The sequence below is a fragment of the Phascolarctos cinereus genome, unplaced genomic scaffold, assembly GCF_003287225.1.
Source record: "Phascolarctos cinereus isolate Bilbo 61053 unplaced genomic scaffold, phaCin_HiC Scaffold_726;HRSCAF=1367, whole genome shotgun sequence".
NCBI lineage: Eukaryota > Metazoa > Chordata > Mammalia > Diprotodontia > Phascolarctidae > Phascolarctos > Phascolarctos cinereus.
The window spans coordinates 407,227,737-407,249,784 of NW_027556098.1; the positions used below are offsets into that span (position 1 = coordinate 407,227,737).

Here is a 22,048-nt window from a genome sequence, read left to right on the forward strand (position 1 = left end):
GCGGGACAGGGGTGGACATCTTGGAAGTCCCTACATGTTCTCTAACAGGGAAAATAAGCAGAACAGTCAGGTTGGGAGGAAGGGGGAAGGAGGAGATACAGGGTCTTTGGTATTCTCTCACTTTCCCTTCCCTTTATCTTAAGGGGGGGTGACTTATTTTATTCTTTCCTCTCCCCGCCAAACAAGAACCAGGAAGGACACAGAGAGACCAGAGGGAAAAAACCCTGAATCCACATTTATTGAGCTCAGAAGGTAACAAACAGGGGGTCAGGGCTCAGACGCCTGAGTCAGGAGGGCAGCAGGGGTTGAGGGGGTGGTCTGGATACCTGGGATCTAGGGGAGGAGTTGAGGGAGTGGATACCTGGATTCTAGGAAGGAGGCAAGGCAAGGAGTGTATGTCTGGGTCCTAGAAGGGGACCAGGGGACTGTATGCCTAGGTCCACGAGGAGGAATAGGAGTGGATTTTATTGCAGAAGCCTCAGGGAGGGGGGCCAGCCCTGTCCCCCAAGGGGGCTCAATGCTTTGGGCCCTGGGCACTCCCTGTGGGGTGAGGAGTCCAGTTTGGGGCACAGGCAGCTCATATAGAAGGGGAACATTCACTGGTGTGAGGGGGGGCTGGGAGCAGGGGGCCCCAGCGATCTCCATCCCTAACCCCTAGGGTCTTTGAGATGGGGGCAGCAGCAGAGCTGGAGACTCCTCCTCATGTTACACGGCTCCCCCTGGGGCTGTGGGGAAAGAGACAGGGGGATAGAGAGAGGTACAACCTCCCACCCCAGTTTCCCCCTTCCCCATACACACTAACACCACACCCTCATGTTTCTAATCCTGTGCAGTATACACTTGGTGGTTGGTTAATCCAATCTGCCACTGCTTTTCTTCCCCTCCCGCTAAAATGATAGGGAGAGGGACTGATTTCATAAGTAGAGGGAACTCTCAGGTGAGGACCTCAGCGCAGGTCCCCTCTGACAGTCTTAGAAAGTTTCCACTTAATCCAAGAGATTAAGTAATTTGCCCAGCATCACACAGTTACTATGTATCAGATATAGAATTTAAGGCTAGGTCTTCCTTACTCTGAGGACAGCTCCCTATTCAGAACAGCCCACTTCCCTCCAAGAGACCGAGACTTAATCTGAAAGTCCTTCCCAAATGCAGCTAGTTTTCTGCTGTAGTATCCATCCAGGTACAGACTATTCCCACCCCCCACCTCAACACACACACACACACACACACACACACACACACACACACACACACACACACTCCCTAATGATGAGAATTGAAACTTACAGTTTTTAATGGTCGGACTGCAGGAAGAAAGGAATGAGAAGAAACCGTAAGGAGACCGAGAGACAGAGACAGAGGGAGACCTGACACAGTGGCATATAGGCAGAGGCAGATAAGGAAGGCAACAGGGGCAGAAAGACATAGGAGACAGAGAGGAACACAGACAGAGGCAGATGGATGGACAGAAAGAGAAAAACAGAAGTAGACACAGAGGGGCGTAGAGGGAGAGTGCAAGCCAGATAGAGGGACTGGGGGGAAATAGAAGAAGCCCACCCTCATCCCTAACCCCCCAAAGACCCTTCTGACCTGGAGTCTGACTTCCTACACTTCACTTTCTTGCCTGTAGAATGAGAAATGGGAAGATGGAAAGAAGAAAATCTGAGATTAGAGTTGGGAGCCAGGGAAAATAGTCAGGAAGGGATCCACCCAAACTCAGCATGGTTGCCCCATAACCCCAGGAGTGGGGATGCTGTGGTCTGAGGAAAGAGGGCTTGTATAAGGGAGCCAAAGCTCTATGGGAGGGGCTCTGGACTGGGAGCTGAAGGAGGGCTTGTTCTGGGGGTCTCAAGGGTAGGTTCTGTGCAGGTAATGACAAGGCACTTACTGAGTATAATGAGGATGCCCAGAACAAACATGATAGTAGCCAGAGTAAGTCCCACAATACGAACAGAGTCATAGTCTGCAAAGGGAAATAGCACGTTCAGTGACCCACCTGTATGTAGAGTCTTCACCAGCCCCCTTCCCCAAGCCTCCACCCTGCTTTTATCCCAACTTCTGTGGGCCTCAGTTTCCTCATCTGTCAAATGGGACCTCATGGGAGTAGGGGGCGGGGTAGGACCTGAACTGAGAATTTGAATTTAACACAGAAAGGAGATGAATAAACCCTAATTCCCAAACTGTTCCGTCTTTCTCCTAGTAGGTACCCCACTCCCAACTCCTAGATATTCTCTGCTTTAGGCTGCCCTCTCCAAATTAGCTGATGTGGCCTCGAAAAAACCCCACTATATTTGTTTTAACAGTAGTCTGAGCCCAGAATAACTTTAGGGGGCGGGAAACCTCCCAGGCAAATCCAAGCCAACAGGATGTAGACCAGGGGCAGGCAGGAAAGATAGTTGAGTTATCAGCCATGCCTTGCAGGCTGACTGAGAGGGCTGGGCCTCATTACCTGTGACTCCCTCAAGTCCCCAACTCACCATAGTAGAAACGGTCAGGTTCCTGAGAAGTGGCTGAAGGGAGAGAGGGAAAAAAAAGAGGAGAGAGAGAAAGAGAGAGAGAGAGAGAGAGAGAGAGAGAGAGAGAGAGAGAGAGAGAGAGAGAGAGAGAGAGAGGGGCCTATGACTACCAGGGAGGGCCTCTCTGTCTCTTCCTCCTCATACCTGACACTACAGGATGGACCCTGGTTCTACTTACCAGGATCACAGAACAAATGTGAAGTTTAGATTTGGTCAAAGGGCCGCACTTGAGGACCTAGAGGGCCATTTGTGGCCTTGATAGGTTCCCTATCCCTGACTATAGGAACCGAGGCAATTCACTTAACCGATCTAGACATCAGTTTCCTCACCTGTAAAATAAGGCTGGACTCTATGTTCTCTAAGGACCCTTCCAGCTAGCATTTCTATAGTATTCTACATATACTGTCTTATTGGATCCTCACAACCCTGGGAGAGAGGTGCTATGATGATCTCCATTTTACAGATTCTGCATTTAGAATTGAAAGGGTAAGTGACTTGCCCAGAGTTATGCAGCTGGTAACGGTCTAGACAGGCTTTTAGCTTAGGTCTTCCTGACTCCAAGTCCATGACTCGGCTACCTCATTACTCCTCTCCACTCACTCTGTGGTTCAGCCATACTAGCCTATTTGCTGTCTCTCGCACACAATGCTTCATTTCCCATCTCTGTGTCTTTGCATTGACAGTCCCCCAGCCCGGGAAAGCATTCCTTCCTCTATGCCACATCTTGGAATCTCTGATTTATTTCAAGATTCAGCTCAGTTCCATCCCCCTAGTGGCTAGCAACTTCCCACTAAAATTAACTTGCATTTATTTCGAATATAATTTATATAGCTCATATATGCATCTATTATCAGGTACGTTGTATATGTATATAGCTCTGTCTTTGTCTTCTGTGTATTTCTATCTTCTATTTATCTATCCAATATCTTCTATTCAACATCTCTCAATCTCTCTTCTATCTCCTGTCTCTATTCATCCATCCATCCGTCTGATCGTCTGTCTATCTACATCTTTCTCTCCATCTATCTACCTACCTACATCTATCATCCTTCTATCCGTCTATGTATCTATCTATATCTCTCTATGTCATCTATCTATTTATCTTTGTATTTGTCTGTCTGTCAGTCTGTCTATGATGTTATCTTCCCTAACAGAATGCAAGTTCCTTGAGGGCTAGGATTGATTCATTTTTGTCTTTGTGTTCTGGTATTCATCAAAGCTCCTACCACATAGTAGGTGTTTAATAAATACTTGTGGACTGACTACTTGCCTCAGGTATTCTTTCAGGCATGGTGGATTGGTTGGTATCTTTGCAGTAAGTCTGTTTCACCTTACACTTATACCTAATTTCCTCTCTTTCATCTTCCTAGACCCAGTTCAAAATCTCTTTCTCTAGGAAGTCTTTCTGGCTTCCAATTTTATCCTTTGTCCAGTGAGGAGGATAACTCACAGTCATATAATGCTTTAAGGTTTGCAAAGTTATCCCCATTTCACTGATGGGGAAAACTGAGACTTTTTTCCCCCTCCCAGGGACACATAGCTAGTAAGGCAGGATTCCAAGCCAGGTTTTCTTGACTCCAATCTCCACTACTCTTGCCACTATACTTGCTTCCTCCCACCCTGTGGGAGCTTTCTCCCCAGACTTTCCCCATCCCACCCCAGTTCCTTCCCTGTGACTCCTGCCTTGTGTCTTATGTGTATTTATCTCCAGCCTCTCCCCTCAGTCTGAGGGTTCCCTGAGCTTCTACCACCTCAGACAGGAGAGGAGTATGACTCAGATCTCCTCAAGATGCTTAGCACTGATGATCAGGGAGTCTGGAGAGAGGCTTCCCCGTGAGTTGGGAAGGGGACCCAGCCACTTTTCTGAAGTCCCATTCAGCTTCAGATTCTAGGGTTCTGTGAGTGTTGGATTCTCATATTCTAAGAGCCTAGGCTCCACACCATTCTAGGAGCTCATTTTCCCAATTTCCTGAGTGTAGAATGTAATCTTGAGGATCAATTTTTGGTACCGAGGGCTTCTCCTCTCTAAGATTTCCTCCCCATCCCAGCTGCATTATTCCCCAAAGCTCAGGGAAGGTGGGAGGATGAGGCCCCTCAGGATGGAGCTTCGCTAGGGGGTGGAGCAAGGAGAAGGATGCATCACCACAGGCCCGTTGCCAAGGAGAAGCTAGTGAAGGAGGGGGTTGCTGCAGCAACTGGGGCATTCTGAAAGGGAGGGAGTGCGATGAGGGAAGGGAGGCTTGGGATAGGGGGAGGGTCTGGGGGGGAGCAAGGTAGTCGGATACCTCCATTCGTCATTCATGCTCCGAGCTCAGGAATCCTTGCTTTGTCTTGCCCCAACCCACAGAGCCTCTAGCCTTTTTTTATTCCCAGCCCTGGGTAAGTGGATGGTCTAGGAGGGAGGAGTATGGGGAAGGGGATTTGGACATCTCACTCGGGAGCCCCCAGATTCTCCACGTGGGTGAGGATGGCGAGGGCAATGCCTTTCCTTTTGCTCTTCCCCATGTCACCTCTTTCTTCTCTGAAGATGAGCTTTCTCAGTGACTGTAGGACAGAACACGTGGCTTCCTCCCTCCCCGTGGATTTCCTGAGACCTGAGATTCCCCTCAGATGATGGTGGATTGGGATGAGGTTTGGGCTCCTTTGGTGTGAGGTCTTTGTAGGCCCATTTGGTCATCGATCAGAACAAACCAGCATCTCCGGGAAACTGCTGTCTCTGGGTTCCTGCCAGACAGATGTCTGGAGAAGATGCATCTCCCCCCCACCCCCACCCTCAGCACACGCACACCAGAGTCTTTTCTCCCTAGCTCCTCCTTGCCCAGACCCTTCTCCCCTATAGAGCCTACCCCCCTCCCAGAAACTCCTCTCTCCAACCCCTCTTCTCCTCAAGGCCCTCCGCACCCAGAGACTGTTCCCCTGCAGCCCCTTCCCCCCCACCCCCACCCCGGGCCCAGCAACTCCACCTCCCACGGAGCTATAACCTTCTTCATCGCCCCTCTCTTCTCCTGAGTCGAGGTGCGAGAGCTTTCTCCCCGAGCTCTTCCCACCCCACCCCACCCCACAGTCATGAGCATCTGAGCGTCCCAGGTTTGGGAGGCTGCCGCAAACTTGGGGCTCCGTGGGTCCGGGAAAGCCGCGGGTTGCGGGGCTTGAGGGAGGGCGTAGCTGACACTGTATATATGAAATGTTGCGGGAGGGTTTGTATTCAAACACTGCGACCCCAAGTGACCCGAGTGAGTCTGAGGCGACGGACACACCCCGGAGGAAGGCTCTCCTATCCCCACCCCCAAGGCTCAGCAGAGGGGAGGGTCCTCTCAGCTCCGGTCCCTCCCCTCCCCTCCATGGGTGGGGTCACTGCGGCTTACAGCCCCTGCAGGCACGCAGTCCCCGGTGCGTGCACTCTCTTTCTCTCCGCCCCCCCGCCCCAGTCTCTGTCTTTTTCTTAGGCTCAGGGTCTATATCTGCCTCTGTCTTTCCGCCTCTCTGAAGCATCGGCTCTCTCTTCAAAGACCCTTAGGGGTGTATTTGTCCAACCAAGGCCCTTTAGCCGGTGGAAATGATCAACAGTAAGATCTCATCTTATCTACTCCCCCGACACACACACATCGGCCCCCGCCCAGGGGTCAGAAACCCTGGTGAGACCCTGATATAAACGGAGCCAGTGACGGAGACAGATGCCATTCCCAGGGTCGTGCACCTGCACAGCCCTGGATGTCTCCTTCACCCCCACCCCCATAAACAATCACACTCCAGCGCACACTTAGGCATCCTCTACAGCATCACAGGCCCTCCTTACAGAAAACACCTTCCCACTTCACTCCCCCAGGGGCTGGACCATCTAGTTGCCATGGCTACGGCTCAGATCAGTCACTCACTCATTCAGCAAACATTTATCCAGTCTACGATATTCAGGGTCAGTGGCATCCTCCTTTTCCTCCCTTCCTCCCCAGGGAAGATCTCCCCATTTGCCAGAGGCTCTCCCCCTTCACCCACCTCCCCCGCCATGCTCCCCTCTCAGCCTCTGATAAGAATCCTTCGCCCGTAGTCTTTCCTCTGGAGACCAGGCTCTCTCCCCTCCAGCCCCATTAGACCAGGGTCCTCGCTCTCTCCATCCCCTCAGACCAGAATCCCTCCAACCCTCTATCCTCGCGCCAAACTGGGTCCCCTTCCGCTCCAGCCCCACAATGGGGTCTCTCATTCTCCTACTCCTCCAGACCTCCCCAGGTGCCCTCCCTCCATCCCTCCCCAGACCCACTAGAATGGTCTGTCTTATAATGGGGTCCCTGTCCTCTTCCCTGCTCCCCCATACCCACTAGATCAGGAGTCCACTTCCCTTATTCCCCTTGACAGGGTCCCCATTTCCTCCATTCTCCTGGCTGGGGTCCCCTGTGACTGCGGGCTTGACAGGGCCTCGCTCCCTCTCACCCTGTGTGACGGGCCCGGGGGTCACCATGGCTGGGCCGGGGGCGCGGAAGGCAGAAGCGGCAGCTGCAGAGGGAGCCCAGATCTGACTGGGGGAGGGGGGCAGACTTGGAAGGGGGGGACGTGAGAGAGACCTCCGGGTTGGGGGCGGTGGAAAGGGCGGAGGCGGACACTGCAGCCAATGGGGGCTCCGTGGGGGGGGCGGGGGCGGGTTTCCCGGGCTCCCCGCCCCCGCCTCCCCTCGGCGACCCCTCCCCCTCCCACATGCAAGCCCAAGTCCCCGCCTCGGGTGTCTGCGGAGTCCGTGGGCGGGGGCGCCTCCTAGTGGGGGGAGAGAGGGAGCTTCAGTCTCTCGGGGACTCAGGCGACCAGACCGGACTGTGGGACAGAGACACTGACTGCGCGTGGAAGACTGGCCTTTATTACAGGTTTGGAGGTGCTGGGGGCACCGTGGGAGTGGGAGCGCGGGCAGGAACCCTGGGAAACCTATGGAGAGTGGATGGGAGGAGAGGGTTAGATCCGGAGAGCGACCTGTAGGCAGAGCAAAGGGGGTCTTGACCCCCAGCCCCTGGGCTGCAGGATCCTGATATCCCCACTTCTTGCCCCTCCCCTCCCTTGATAACGACTTATTACCTGGTCAGTCTCTCTGACTTCATCTCAGGCTCCTACCGCCTTCTGCTGGACAGGCCTGGGGAGGGAAGGCAGAGATGGGGGAGGGTGTCATCTGGAAGGCCATCTGGGAAATTTCCCTCCCCGGGTCTCATCTCTGGCCACCCTCCTCCCCCAGCTAAGCATCTTCCCGGGGAAGGGGTTTCCTCTGCACCATTCTGAGGCAGCCAGTGATCTCCCCCGAATGACCACACCCCCTTCTCTAAGTGGGGCTCCCCAGGGAAGGGCTTCCAAAAGCAAACTCACGACGGATGGAGCTGCGGAAAGTACCCTCTTCTTCATCGGGTTCCCCAGTTCTGGGAAGTGGGAGAAAGGCAAAAAGAACCATGTTAGGGAAGCAATGGAGGAAAAGAGGGGCACAGAGAGAACGGAAAGGGGAGAGAGAAGAGAGAGAGAACAGAAAAGGGAGAGAGAAGAAAGAGACAGAGAGAGCAGAGAGGGAAGAGAGAAGACAGAGAGACAGAGAGAGAGAGGGAGAGAGAGTGTGTGTGTGTCTAGGATGGAGAAAAATTAAAACATACAGTCAGAGATAAAGATGAAAATAGACATAATTTGAGATGGAGCAAGATAGAAATGGAGACAGAGGATCAAAGTTAGATAAGTGGAGGGAGACAGTAATGGACAGAGAGAGAAGATCAAAAGGAGGGAGATAGAGATGAAAATCTAATTAAATACAGAGAAAAGGTGAGATGAAGATGGAGTCAGAAGCAGAGATGGAGAGAGATGGGACGACAAAGTGAAAAAAACCTACACTATGGTTCATAGTTTCACATACAGTCTTTTTTCCTTTCTTTGCACTAAAATGTCATGCACGTTGAGTTCATAATTATTTAAAAAAAGAATCAGAGACCGAGTGTTAGAAATGAAATTGGTGTCAGAAATAGAGGCGGAGAAAGACAGAGACAACCCAAGGTGGAGAGCTAGAGATTTAAAAATGGAGAAAATTAGAAATAAAGGTAGAGAATGGAGTGCAGATGAAAACTAGGGAGAGACAGATGGAGACAAAGATACAAAGAAATAGAGAGGCAACAAGGAGAAACAATCAAGAGGTGGGAAGGAGAAGATGAAAGGTCAGACATGAAGTTAGACATATAGATGGAAAGGGTCAAAGGTAGATGGAGAGAGTGATGAAGATGGAAGACTTCACGGAGACAAAGGGACAGCCGAGGGAATGGTGTGGTAAACGGAGGGCACAGAGCACTTCACTCACCTTTGCTGTTGGTTGAATTTGCAGCGACATCTGCGGCCTGATGGGGATCAAGCAAGCAATCAGTCAGTTTGTATTAAGTGCCTATCATGTGCCAGGCAATGAGGATACAAAGACAAAAAAGTGATGCAGTGCCTGCCTTCAAGGAGCTAACATTCTGTCTGGGAGACAACAGATACCCCGACAAGTGTCTACACAGGGTGAATGCCCTAACAGATGCATGTGGGATCATTCCTCCATACACCTCCCCCGCTCTGGACCCCCCCCCCGCAATGCTGCCTAGCATGTCCCATGGTGATTGAGGAAGACTTACTGAGGATGATGAGGATGCCAAGGATGAAGAGGATGCCAGCGAAAACTAGCCCTCCAATCCTCAGGGACTGGTAGTCTGAGAAAGGGGAAAGAATGAGGAGTGAGGAGTCAGGAGAGAGACAGACAGAGACAGAGACAGAGACAGAGATAGCAAGAGAGAGAGGAAGAGAGAGAGAGACAGAGAGAGAGAGGAAGAGAGAGACAGACAGAGAGAGAGAGACAGAGACAGAGAGAAGGAGGAGGAGGAGGAGAGAGAGAGAGAGGAAGAGAGAGGAAGAGAGAGACAGACAGACAGAGAGAAGAAGGAGGAGGAGGAGAGAGAGAGGAAGAGAAAGACAGGGACAGACAGAGAGAAGAAGGAGGAGGAGAAGGAGAGAGAGAGAGACAGAGAGACACAGAGACACAGAGAGACAGAGATAGTGAGAGAGAGAGAGAGAGAGAGAGAGAGAGGAAGAGAGAGAGACAGAGATAGAGAGAGAGACAGAGATAGAGAGAGACAGAGACAGACAGAGAGAAGGAGGAGGAGGAGGAGGAGAGAGAGACAGACAGAGACAGAGACAGAGATAGAGACAGAGACAGACAGAGAAGAAGGAGGAGGAGGAGAAAGAGAGAGAGAAAGAGAGGAAGAGAGAGACAGAGACAGAGACAGACAGAGAGAAGAAGGAAGAGGCGGGGGGGAGAGACAGAGACAGAGACAGAGAGAGACAGAGATGGAGAGAGAGACAGAGAGGGAGCACCAAGACAGGGGTTGGGGACAGACCCCAAAACAGACACACACTCATACCATATGTAAATGGGTCTCCTTCCTTCGGAGCTTCTGCAAAGATACAAGGATTTGGGGTTACCTTTTCCAGGGATGTGAGCTCCAGCCTATAACTGGCTATGTCTCCCTAGACAGGAAACTGGACATTTCTGGGCACCAAACTCTTCACTTATCATTTGGAAGAAGGGGCCTAACCCTTTTTCCCTTCCTGTCTCAGTGGAGGGAAAAAAAAAATTGGTGGGAGTCAAGAGGCCTGAGTCCTAATCCAAGGTCTGACAAATCACTCACTCCCTATGGAAAGCCAAGCAAGATCTCTTTCCTCTCTGGGCCTCAGTCTCCCCATTAATAAAATGAGGCTGATAATCCCTGCCCTGGTGGCCTCACCAGACTGTTGTGTTCTAGAAATGAGCCGTTGTTACTCATGATGGTGCGCCCTGCTTCTGCCTGAGATGCCCACGTGGCTATCTTTTGCCCCAGATTCGCTCCCTGGCCCTGTTATGCTTGGTGTGACCTGATGTTAAAAGGGGTTCTCACCATGGGGGAGGCTGGCTTCTCTGGGGAGTCTGGGTGCATAGATAACTCAGGTGTTTGAAAGCTTAAGGCCTGAGGCTGCTCATGCATATATACAGCCCTGGATATATACACTTATATACACACTGGTCAGTGGCTAATGTCTTGCCTAGCACCGTGGCAGTTGAGGTTGGGAGTATGGCTAGAAGCTGTACTGCTGCCTTCCCCTCCCCACCAAGGCCATCCTTTCTCCTCTCTACTCACTAGACTCACCCGCCTTTGCTGTTGAGATCAGGGCTATGCAGAGAAGCAGGAGTTGGGTAGGGGGCTCCATTGTCCTGTGGGGATATGGTGGACCCAGTTAGGTTCCCCCACTGGGCCCCTCTCCTTCTCCACACTTTTCTACCACACTGCCCCACCCACTGCCAGTTCTGAGCCAGATCCCAAAGGGTTAAGTCTAAGAAGGGCCTAGGACCTAATCCAGCCAGAGCCATCTGGACTGACTGGTCGCCCCGAGATACGAAGGGAGCCCTCCTAGGGGTGAGATTCAGAGCCAGAACAGAGAGCCACGGAAACATAACACAGGGCAGACATCAGGGAGGCACAGTTGAGGGGGACACAGCCTTGGACCCACACGGGAACCTGTAGCTCCCCAAGATGGAGAAGGAGGAGGGGATTCAAAGCCCAACATCTGGGAGGTCCAGCCTCAGAGTGTGTGTGTGTGTGTATGTGTGTGTGTGTGTGTGTGTGTGTGTGTGTGTGTGTGTGTGTTATACAACAGGAAAGTACCAGACACAGCTATATAGGATACAGGAGGTGCAGTGTCATCCAGAAAAGACACACAAATGCCCATGGGGTGAAGAGACCCAGGGACACACACACACACACACACACACAAAGTCACACACTCCATAATCCATTCTCTGTCACCGTAACACCCCTGGCATCCTGCCTAACCCTCGCCTGACCCTTGGGCATGGGACCCAGGGGTATAAATATCTCCAGCATCACCCCAGAGGAATTTGCCTCCCTATGTAGCCATGACAACCGCACCCTGTCCTTCCCTCTCACTCGCAGAGGGCCACCCAGCCACGCTTAGGAAGGGGGATGCAGTGACTGACAGGGGGAGCCTAGACAGCTCCAGCACACAATCCTCCCCCCACCCCACCCCCCACTCTGATGCACAGCTGTACTTTGCCAAGGGGTGTCGTTGTCGACAAAAACAAACGCTCGGGAAATTTCTAGAACAGTCGGACAAACAGACCGACAGAACTGTGTCCCCAACTACATCTGGAAGAGCCAGACTGAGCAGCTTTTGGGGTAGAGAAGCATAGCTGTGTCCAGTTATGGAGAGGGGTGCACGCGCGCACACACACACACACACACACACACACACACACAAACATACACAATCACTCTAGCACATAGCTTGACCCAACAGCCCTGCCCCAAGGTAAGCCCTGGGTAGAATGGTAACCCTTGGCCACGTCCTTGCCCAACGTTCCAGGGTGGGGTGTGTATGTGTGTGGGGGGTGCCTCTAAGCTCTCCCCTCTCCTCCATAGCTGAGATACAGCCCAAACCCCTGGCTCCTGGAGCACACACAAACACGCACATACCGCTGTTACTCCCCAGCCCTCAGACCAGTCAGGGGGGCAGAGGCGATAACAGCAGAATCCTCTCTCTTTCCCTCCAGCCCCTCTATTGGTGAGAAGCAGGAGCCCCAAAGCCAGGCGAGGTAAAGCAGACCCACAGTAACCTCTCGCCCCACCCCCATCATCCCACTTCACTTGTGCTCCTTCACACACTCCCATACTGGCCCAGGACATTCTCTTCTCTCTGCTCCCAAAATAGGAACCCCCTCCCCCCAAACCAGAGGGAGAGCCAGGGGAAAGGGCAAATCATGGCTGGGGAACCTCAAGGGCTTGGGGGAAAGCTCACCCCAAACAGACCAGTACTCGATCCTAGGCTGTCTGTGCTCAGGGGTCCCGAAGGCTCTGCTGAGGACCCCCTGGGCCTGGATGCACCGCCCCCCTCCTCCTCCTCTTCCTCCCCTCCCTTCTCCTCCCTTCTCCTCCCCAGGCGCTGTAACTGGAGCCCAGGCTGGAGGGAGGCCAGGGGGCGGGGGACTTGGGGGGGTGAGGCCCCCGGCCAGAGCGAGCCCAGGGCCCGTTAGCTTAACTCTCTCCTCACAAACAAGGGTGAAATATGCTACTGGCAGGCACCCACATGGTAGAGGGGCAGTAAAGGGGAGACAGTGGGGTCTGGTGGAGACCAGGCTAAAGTTTCTGGCCATAGGACAACACACACAGGTCTACCTCACGCTAGGCTGATAGAGCTGGACCAACCCTCCTCCCCAGGCGTCTCCAAGAGAAGCCTTTCTGAATGTTCTAAGCAGCTCTTGGGGAATCCCCTCACCTCTTCCCAAAAGCCTGCTGGGATTGATCAGAGGAGAGCTAGTGGCTGCCGCTTCATCTCCATTCCTCCTCCAAGCTAGTGCCTTTGACATTCTCCCCCACCCCCAATTAGGGGAGGTCTGCTTTATCCCAAATATGATGCTTCAGATTTATGTTATTGTTCAGTTGTTTTTCAGTTGTGTCCAACTCTTCACAACCCTATTTGGGGTTTTCTTGGCAGAGACACTGGAGTGGTTTACCATTTGCTTCTCCAGCTCATTTTACAGATGAGGAAACTGAGGCAAACAGGGTTAAATGACTAGCTCAAGGTCACACAGCTAGTGTGTGTCTAAGGGTGGATTTGAACTCACAAAGAAGAGCCTTCCTGAGGTCAGGTCTGGCGCTCTGTCCACTGCGCCACCCAGCCGCCTCAGACCTATGAGTGTCATGCCTCCCCCAGCCCTGAGGTTGTGATTCATGTTCTCGGTGTCTCTGTTGACACGACCTCAGACCAGGAATTTGCCTGGTCTGGCTACCTCAGTTCTTCACCTTATTATAACCACCAAGACCTGAAGACTCCTTCAGACACACCCTCAAACATATTAATATCCAGACATGCCAACACACGGACACCTAGAAACAAGCGAACATAGGGAGGCGTGGTGGTAATGACAATGATAATGATAATAGCAGCTAATATCTCTGTAGCGCTGACTGTGTGCCAGGCACTGTGCTAAGAGCTTTACAATTATTATCTCCTTTGATCCTCAGAACAATCCGGGGAGGTAGTTGAGAAAATTGAGGCAAACAGAAATGAGTGTCCAAGGCAGGACGTGACCTCAGGCTTAATGGCCGCAGGCCAGGCACTGTACCACTTAACTTCATAAGTTAGCAACACTTTCTCCCCCTCTGTCTGTCTGTCTCTCTCTCTCTAGCACACACACACACAGAGGCCAGCACTCATAAGCAGCTCCCCTGCTCCCAAACCCTTCACCTCTCTTGGTCTCACAGCCCAGCCTGAGGCTCCCCTCTCCTGTAACACCCTCCTTTGCCCCCAGGCCCAGCTTTTGGGTCAAGTCTTTGCTGCTCCCCCAGGGGAAATAGGACAGGTCCACACCCTCTCCTGGGGCACCTCCCCTGTTACCTTCAAGTATGAATGTTGGATTACCTGTGGGCCTGGGCATGGTCCCATATGGACTCAGCTCTGGGGCAGGACCCCTCCTACCCTTCTGTCCCAGATCACTCCCAGGGTCACTGACCAGCCCTGGTTAATGATCATCTTAATGTTTGAACAGCCCAGGAGGGGAAAAGAAGCTTTGGGCCTGGGACATGGCCACCTGGATGCTAGAACTGTTTTCTAATCCATGGTTCTGCTCCCACCTTTCAAACCCTGGCTGCAACTTCCACCACCTCCACCATCCAAGAAGCCTTCTTGGATTCATTCCACCTGGTTACCATCATTCAAAGCCCCCACCAGGACTAGAGACTGTCATGGTCTAGGGTCAAGCGCATAGAAATCTGGGGGAGTCAGGAGATCTGGTTTGAATCCTAAATTCAAATCTGAGGGCTGCTGCTTGCTACTAATATGGCTTTGAACACAGCCCCTAGAATTCACTGGACCTCAGTTTCCTTTTCTGCAACATGAGGACATCAAGCTGGATGGTCTCTAAGGTTCTCTCTCTAAATCCTGGGATCTCATGACCTTGACCCTGAGGGACTCAAGCTGTCTACAGTAGCTGACAAAGAGTCTCTGAGCTGGACAGGACTAAAGGAGGCGTCAGGAATCCCACCCACAACATTACAGACAGGGGATCATCACCATGGTAACTAAAGGGGAACTCCCTCTTCAAGCCCACTCTTTTGCATAACTCTCTTTGGTAGGAGGGCAGCGGGATGGCTTGGTGGATGGAACACCAAGCCTAGAGTCAGGAAGACTCATCTTCCTGAGTTCAAATCGACCCTCAGACACCCACTAGCTGTGTGACTCTAGGCAAGGCACTTAATCCTGTTTGCCTCAGTTTCCTCATCTGTAAAATGAGCTGGAGAAGGAAATAGCAAACTGCTCCAGTATCTTTGCCAAGAAAATCCCCAATGGGGTCAAGAAGAGTCATACATGACCAAATAACAACAAACATTGGGGGAAACGTGTTCTTATGCCCACTCCACCATTATAATTCTGTCTGGGAATTCCAGCAACAGCCAGAAGGCTAGCTCCAATTTGCATTTGTTTTAAAGCCCCACAACAAGCTGGTAGGCTGTGCAGGAATTATTAACTCCATTCTAAATATGAGAAAATTGAGGCTATGAAGTGAAATGACTTATCCGTGGAAACACAACTCATTAGCATGGGAGAAAGGATTCTTCATTCCGGCACTCTCTATATCCGTTCTGGTACTTTCAAGTCGTTTTCCATCTCTGGTTTCTTCCTTGGTAAAATGGTGGATGTTACCACCAAGCCCCAGCTGCTTTCTACCTCTCCCCTATGGCCCCCTTCTCCCATTGGCAAGTTCCTCCAAGCAGCTCCATTTTGAAAAGGGACCCTGATCAGCCACTCTCCATTCTTTATTTCACCACCATGCCTCAGTTACATAGCCCCTACCCGGAAGCTTTTCAGCTCTCTTTTATATGTTGCCTTCCTTCATTTGAGCATATACATTTGTAGAGCTGACCAAGGCCTTGGATACTGTCAGTCACAAGGGCTTACAGAAAATTATGTCAAAAATGGGTTGCTCAGAGAAGTTCATCAGTATTGTACATCAATTTCATGACACTATGTTTGCCTGGCTTCTGGATGACGGACGATGCTCTCGTGCTTTCCCAGTCACCAATGGAGTGAAACAAGACTGTGCTTGCTTCCATGCTTTTGAGTATAATGTTTTCAGCCATGTTGTCAAATGCCTTCAATGAAGATGAACACGGCATCAGGTCAGCTACCACACTGGTGGTAAATTCTTCAACTTGGAAAGGCTACAAGCCAAGACTAAAGTGGAGGGAGAGTTGGTACATGGTTTTTTGCTCATTGTGCACTCAGTGCAGCCTCTGAAGCTGAGATGCAACAAGGTATGGATCAATTCTCTGCTGCTTGTGCTAATTTTGGCCTAACAATTAACACCAAGAAAACATAGGTGCTCCATCAGCCACCACCACCCTGTCCATAATGTGGAACCATCGCTTACAGCAAATGGAGAAGTTTTGAATGCTGTGGATAAGCTCACTTCACAGTGCACCTTCCAGGGATGTACACATGGATAATGAGGTTGACATATATATTGCCAGAGCTAGCTCAGTGTTTGGGAGACTCCAAAGGAAAGTGTGGGAGAAAAGTATTAGAATGACTACCAAACTGAAGGCCTACAGAGCCATTGCGCTGACCCCAGTGCTATATGCCTATGAAACCTGGACAGTGTATCAGCACCATGCCAGGAAACTGAATCGCTTCCATTTGAATCGTCTTAGGAAGATTCCGAAGATCATCTGGAAGGATAAGATACCAGACATTGAGGTCCTTTCTCAAACTAAACTGCCAAGCATTCAAACTCTACTGCAGAGAGTGTAACTCCAATGGGCTGGCCATGTGAATACCAATCATATGCTTACCAAAATGACTATTTTATGGAGAACTCACACAAGGCAAGTGTTCACATGGTGGTCAGGAGAAGCGATACAAGGGCACTCTCAAGGTCTCTCTTAAGAACTTTGGAATTGATTGTGTGACATGGGAGACACTGGCATAGGACAGACCAGCATGGCATGCCTTCATCAGAGAAGGTGCTGTGCTCTATGAGCAAAGCAGAATTGAAGTAGCTCAAGAGAAATGCAAGATGTGCAGACTTAGAGAATCCACCCCAAAGGTTCACACAGACTATTTGTGCCCGACCTGTGGTAGAACATTCTGAGCTCGTACTGGTCTGACTGGCCACAGTCAGACACATTGTATCTTGACTCTGCATGGTGATGTCATTTTGGTTGTCTTCTAGAAGGAAGGAAAACAACTCCTTGAGGGCAAGGACTGCCTGTTTTTAACTCTCGTCTGGTAAATGCTTAATGCAGGGCTTAACACACAGTATGAGACGTTTAAGCTAGTTGATCTAAGTACAGTGGCTCTCAAAGTATGGTCCCGAGGACCCTTAGGAGACCTCTAGGCCCTTTCAGGGGGGCCTTAAAGTAAAAACTTTTTATAATAACACTAAGGTGTTTTAACTTCCAGTATGGTAAATATCCATGAATATAACCCATATAAACAAAGTTCTTGGGGGTGGAGTCCTCAATAATTTGGGTTCTGATACAAAAAAGGCCAGAGAAACTCTGACCTAATACAATCCTGCTAATTGGGTGCACTATAAAATTATGCTATCTAATTTCAAGGGGGCCCTCACTGAAGCAAGGCAATCATTCTCCTCTCCCCTCCTCCATTTTCTGCCCCACTCACCACAGCAGCTATTCCAAGCCTTCTGTCTCCCCTAAAGTGTCCCATTGGGCACCTTCTGCCTCCCCTGTAGCCGGAGGTCTTTGCCCCTTCTTCCTCCCCACTCAATTGAAGCCACTCCTTAAGAGTTCATACTTCTCTCCTCTTCCTTAGTCATTGAATGGACATGGCCTCAGACAAACCTGAGATCTGGGAAAGGTCTTAATTTAGAAAGGCCAAGGTCACCTGTATCCTGGGCCGTCTCCAATCCTCTTGACTTTTGTCTCGCCACTGGACTTCAAAGAGTCTGGAGGAGAGAGTGGGGCTGATGACTTGGCCCCGCCCTGCCTCACTTCAATCCAATTCATATGAGAGTCTAAGACATCACCCTCCCGATGTCATTGGTCCTCTTCAAGAATGAAGGATGAACGGCAATGTAACATCTCACATAAAAATTATAATAGCTAACATTTATATAGTGCTTACCATGTGCCAGGCACTGTGCTAAGCACTTCACAGTTTTCTTATCTGATCCTCCCAATAACCCTGGGAAGTAGGTGGTATTATTATTATTCCCATCTTACAGATGAGGAAACTGAAGCAAACAGGTTAAGTGACTTGCCTAGGGTCACACAGCTACTAAGTTTCTGAGGCTAGATTTGACCTCAGGTCTTTCTGTCTACAGGCCCAGCATTCTACCCACTGGCTGCCCCATCCCTTGGACACTATCCTCTGCCATCTCTTCCTTCATCTCTATCTCTTACGAAGAGGTGGCTGACCCTTCTTTTTGAGAAGATGGTCACCCTTGATGCCATCCCCTTCTAATTTCTTAGGCAGATTATTGTGACTCAGTCTGCCCTTCTAATCTTCATGCTTCTCTTTATCTCTTCAGTCTTTAACTGTCACCTACAAACCTGCCCACATCTCCCCTATCCTTACAAAAGCTGCCCTTCATGCAACCATCCCTGCTACCCAGCCAAACTCCTGAAGAAAGCCATTTACAATGGCAGCCTCCATTTCCTCACCTCCCAGTCTCTGCTGAAACCTCGGGAATCTAGCTCGTGGCCTCATCATTCCCTACAGAGCTACCGATCATCCTCCCATGGACAAATCTGATGGCCTGTTCTCAAGCCTTCTCCTCCTTCACTTCTGCAGCCTTTGGACACTGTCAGATAGACAGATACTCTCTTCTCTGGTTTTCTTTTTTCCATACAGCTCTCTCCTGGTCTTCCTCTTCATGTCTGACCCCTCCTCACTTATCAGCTCTCCATCCACTCCAGCCCACTAATAGTGGCTTTTCCTCAAAGCTCTGTCCCAGACCTTCTTCTCCCGCTATTCTACCTCACTCGGTGTCCTCATGGACTCCCAGAGCTCCAAGTAGCATCTCTAGATGGCTGACTCTCAGATCTCTTTATCCAACGCCCACCTCTAGGCTGAGCTCTGGTCCCCATGCTGCTGACTGCCTTTTGGACAGCTCAAACTAGATGTCCCAGAGGCATCCCTGAGTCAACGTGTCCAAAACAGAACTTTCTCCCCAGACCCCTGTTACTGACCGCTGGCCTTCCAATCGCAGGCTTGCGTCTTGGACATATTATTCCTTAACTCCACATTCTCCCTCACTGCACATCTCCAATGTCTCGTCATTTCTATCCCTACTTCACCTCCATTTGTCTCTTTCTTTCCACTTCCATGGGCAGCACCCCAGTTCACACTCTTGTGACCTCTCATCTCCTGCTTCTGAGCTTTTGTATTACCTGTGCCCCCTGCCTAGAATGCTCTGCTCATCTCTACCTGTAGAATCCCTGGATTCCTTCAACACTTGGCTCAAGAGCTGCTCCAGAAGGAGACCTTTCCTGGTCCTTCCATGTGTTGGTAATTTCCCAAGATTACCTTGCACTTTCTCTCTCTGTCTCTCTCTCTCTTCCCTGCTCTCCCTCCCTCTCTCTCCCCTTCCCCACTCTCTCTCTTTTGTCAGTCACTTTCTCTCCCTATCCTCTTTCTCTTTTCTCTCCTCTATCCATTTGTATGCCTTTCTCCTCCTCCTCCTCCTCCTCCTCCTCCTCCTCCTCCTCCTCCTCCTTCTTCTTCTTCTTCTTCCTCTTCTTCTTCTTCTTCTTCTTCTTCCTTCCTTCCTTCCTTCCTTCCTCTTGTCTTGCCTCTGTCAATCTGTCTCCCTCTCTCTCCTCTTTCTCCTCTATGTCTGTGTGCCTTTCTTCTCTTTCTCTGTCTCTTCTCTCTCTCCTGTCTATGTCTCTGCCCTCTCTCTCTGCTGCCCCCTCTGACTCTCTTCTCTCTCTTTTCCCTCTCTCATATATATATATATATATATATATATATACACACACACACACATACACACATATATGTACACATATACATACATATGTATACATATTCTTTTTCAGCATTTATTTATTTTATTTTTAATTTAAGGAATAAAAGAAGCATTTCCATAACACAGCAAATTAAAAATATGATTGCACATGAAGCTGCAAATCATTGTACTCTCTATAGATATATCAAGAAAAAGAGAGAAACAGCAACAGGAAAGGATATATGTGTGTATATTATATATGTGTATTATATGTGTGTGTGTGTGTATATTCATACACATATATATGCTTCTGACCTTACCATTCAATGAAAACTGTTGTCTACAGAATTAATGATGATCTCTTAATTGATAAATCACATGACCTTTTCTAATGCTTTCTACCTATTTATGAGCATGCTCTCTTCCTCACTTGAACGTAAGCTCCTTTAAGCCAGGGACTGGTTTTGCTTTTTCTCTGTATCCCTGGCACTTAGCCCAGTGCTGGGCACAAGTAAACACTTAATAAATATTTGCTTGTTTAGTGATCTGGAAGGTCCTTTCCAGTTCTAACATTCTGCAAACCTCTCTATGCGTAAGATCACAGACGTTATCATGGACCTGAAGCCGCCCCTTCATTTAACAGATGTAGAAAGTGAGGCCCAATTTAAAACTCAAAATCTTATGGAAGTGAATGTTGAAAACGAAAAATAAATTAATTAATTATTTTGTTAAAAAAAAGAAAATGAGGCTCAAAGAAATAACATGATCTGCCTTAAATCACACTGGTAGTGAGTGGCTGAGGGAAAATTTGAACCCACAACTCCATACTCTTTCCACTATACCTTAAGCTGTTCCTTGGGTCTGTGGTATATCCAATTTTCCCTAAATAAGGAGCCAAAGCATGTTACACTAGGAATGTCACGTCGTCGGTCTGTTTCTTCCCACCTCTCGTGGGAGTCCAGACCCAAGATTTCATTTGTATGCAACTCTCTGTATGGGAACTCCTTCTATGAATACATCTCAGCTCCTAGGAGAATAGATTTAGAGATGAGGAGGCCCAGAGAGGTCGTGATTTGTCCAGTAAATGTCCGAGATGGGATTCTAACCCAGCTCTTTCAAGCCCAGAGCTCTGTCTCCTACTCTCTGCTGATCAGCCGTTCACTTGGCAAGGGGCAGTGACTTGTCCAGCCTATGTCAGAACAGGACTTGAACCCAGGTCTTCCTGACACCTAGGGCAGCTTGCTGTTCACTTCACTCTCAGTGAGAAGTATTTAATAAATTTAAAATACATATAACAGCACTTGACCCCTCCCAGGGGTAGATGCAGGGAAAGGGTGCTTTGGAATTGTCTCAGCCTTGGAGCCAGACTTCAAATATTCAAATATTGCTTCAGCTACAAACTACCTGGGTGACCCTAGACAAGTCATTGTCCCTTTCAAAGCCTCAGTTTCCCCATTTGTATAATGAGGAGGTTGGACTGGATCTAAATCCATCCTTAATATAATAGAGAAGTGGGGTGGCTTGTGTTAATAATAACAACCTCACATTTACGTAATGCTTTAAGCCTTGCAAAGCGCTTTACAAATAGGACCTCATTCTATCCTTACAACAACCTGGAGAGGTAGGTGCTGTTGACATTTGACAGATGAGGAAACTGAGGCAGATTGGTTAAGTGACTTGCCCAGAGTCACACAGCTAGGAAGTGTCCGAGGCTGGATTGCTCGGGGCTCCCTCCCCACCTTGGGTAGGAGCTGGAGAATCGCTCCCAGCTGCGTCCTTCGGGCGCCATGCTCAGCCTTTCTCAACTTTCTCGTTTTGTTTTGTTTTTTCTCTCGGAAGGGCTGGAAGAGAGCTCAGTCCCAGCACTGTCCAGCAGAGGGCAGCCTGGAGCTACACTTCTAGCTGGGTCTGGCCTCACTCTGAAAAACTCCAGGGTGTCTGAAGTCACTCCCCACCAGCCCACACTGTTGCCCCTCCCCATGATAGGGAGGGCTCAAGGATGGCTTCTGTCCAGAGGCTGGAGCTGAGAAAGGGATGACGTTTGTCTCAACGGTCCCTTCTGGTTGTGCAAAGCACTTTTCACTTTAGTAAGCACTTTCAGAAACTTTATGCAGAGGGGTGCTCTGGGGACCGAGTGTCAGTTTGTGGGCCTTGTCCTCCCTTAGGGGACCCAGGCATCTGCTCCTTGCTGTGTCTGCTCCTTCCCTCCCTTCTCATACACCCCACCTACACACATACACACACACACACACACACACACTCCTTTCTGGCCCTTTCTGCTGAAACCCAGGCATCTAGTTCTAGGGTCCCACCCCACCCCACCCCACCCCACCCCACCCAGCCTCCAACCTCCCAGGCCTCCTGCCCAACCCTCCTTTGGTCAGGCCCCTTTTTCTTCCTGCTTGGGGGGTGGGGGTGGGGTCCATCCTATCCCCTCCCTGGAGGCGGTGTCTTTCCTAATGGTCTCTGACCCTCCCCCTCCAGATTTCCACCCTCCAACATCCTCCCCCCCCCCCAACGTCTGCCTGATACTGAG

The 22,048-nt window shown here is 50.2% G+C and overlaps 2 protein-coding genes across 2 annotated transcripts; both read right to left on the reverse strand.

Moving 5' to 3' along the window:
- Positions 1-215: 215 nt before the first annotated feature.
- LOC110202082 (uncharacterized) lies at positions 216-7,594 on the reverse strand. Its single transcript, XM_078146234.1, has 8 exons — positions 7,572-7,594; positions 7,498-7,511; positions 6,942-7,424; positions 2,478-2,510; positions 1,889-1,963; positions 1,591-1,624; positions 1,288-1,304; positions 216-725 (listed from the first exon to the last, which is right to left on the reverse strand). Exons 1-8 carry the CDS (start codon positions 7,592-7,594, stop codon positions 706-708), a joined length of 699 nt encoding a protein of 232 aa, XP_078002360.1. The 3' UTR covers positions 216-705.
- FXYD1 (FXYD domain containing ion transport regulator 1) lies at positions 7,338-13,986 on the reverse strand. Its single transcript, XM_020977957.2, has 8 exons — positions 13,962-13,986; positions 10,673-10,737; positions 9,911-9,943; positions 9,128-9,202; positions 8,818-8,854; positions 7,854-7,903; positions 7,572-7,626; positions 7,338-7,424 (listed from the first exon to the last, which is right to left on the reverse strand). Exons 2-7 carry the CDS (start codon positions 10,731-10,733, stop codon positions 7,604-7,606), a joined length of 279 nt encoding a protein of 92 aa, XP_020833616.1. The 5' UTR covers positions 10,734-10,737; positions 13,962-13,986; the 3' UTR covers positions 7,338-7,424; positions 7,572-7,603.
- Positions 13,987-22,048: the final 8,062 nt, after the last annotated feature.

Excerpts from the sequence above, each read along its gene's own strand:
- LOC110202082 (XM_078146234.1), bottom strand. The coding sequence starts at position 7,594 with ATGAAGTCAGAGAGACTGACCAG. Across the intron at positions 2,511-6,941 it reads CCCCGGGCCCGTCACACAGG|CCACTTCTCAGGAACCTGAC; the intron begins GTGAGAGGGAGC and ends CTCTCCCTTCAG. Across the intron at positions 1,625-1,888 it reads GGGCATCCTCATTATACTCA|GCAAGAAAGTGAAGTGTAGG; the intron begins GTAAGTGCCTTG and ends CTCATTCTACAG.
- FXYD1 (XM_020977957.2), bottom strand. The coding sequence starts at position 10,733 with ATGGAGCCCCCTACCCAACTCCTGCTTCTCTGCATAGCCCTGATCTCA. Across the intron at positions 9,203-9,910 it reads AGGAGACCCATTTACATATG|ACTACCAGTCCCTGAGGATT; the intron begins GTATGAGTGTGT and ends CCCCTTTCTCAG. Across the intron at positions 8,855-9,127 it reads TGGCATCCTCATCATCCTCA|GCCGCAGATGTCGCTGCAAA; the intron begins GTAAGTCTTCCT and ends GATCCCCATCAG.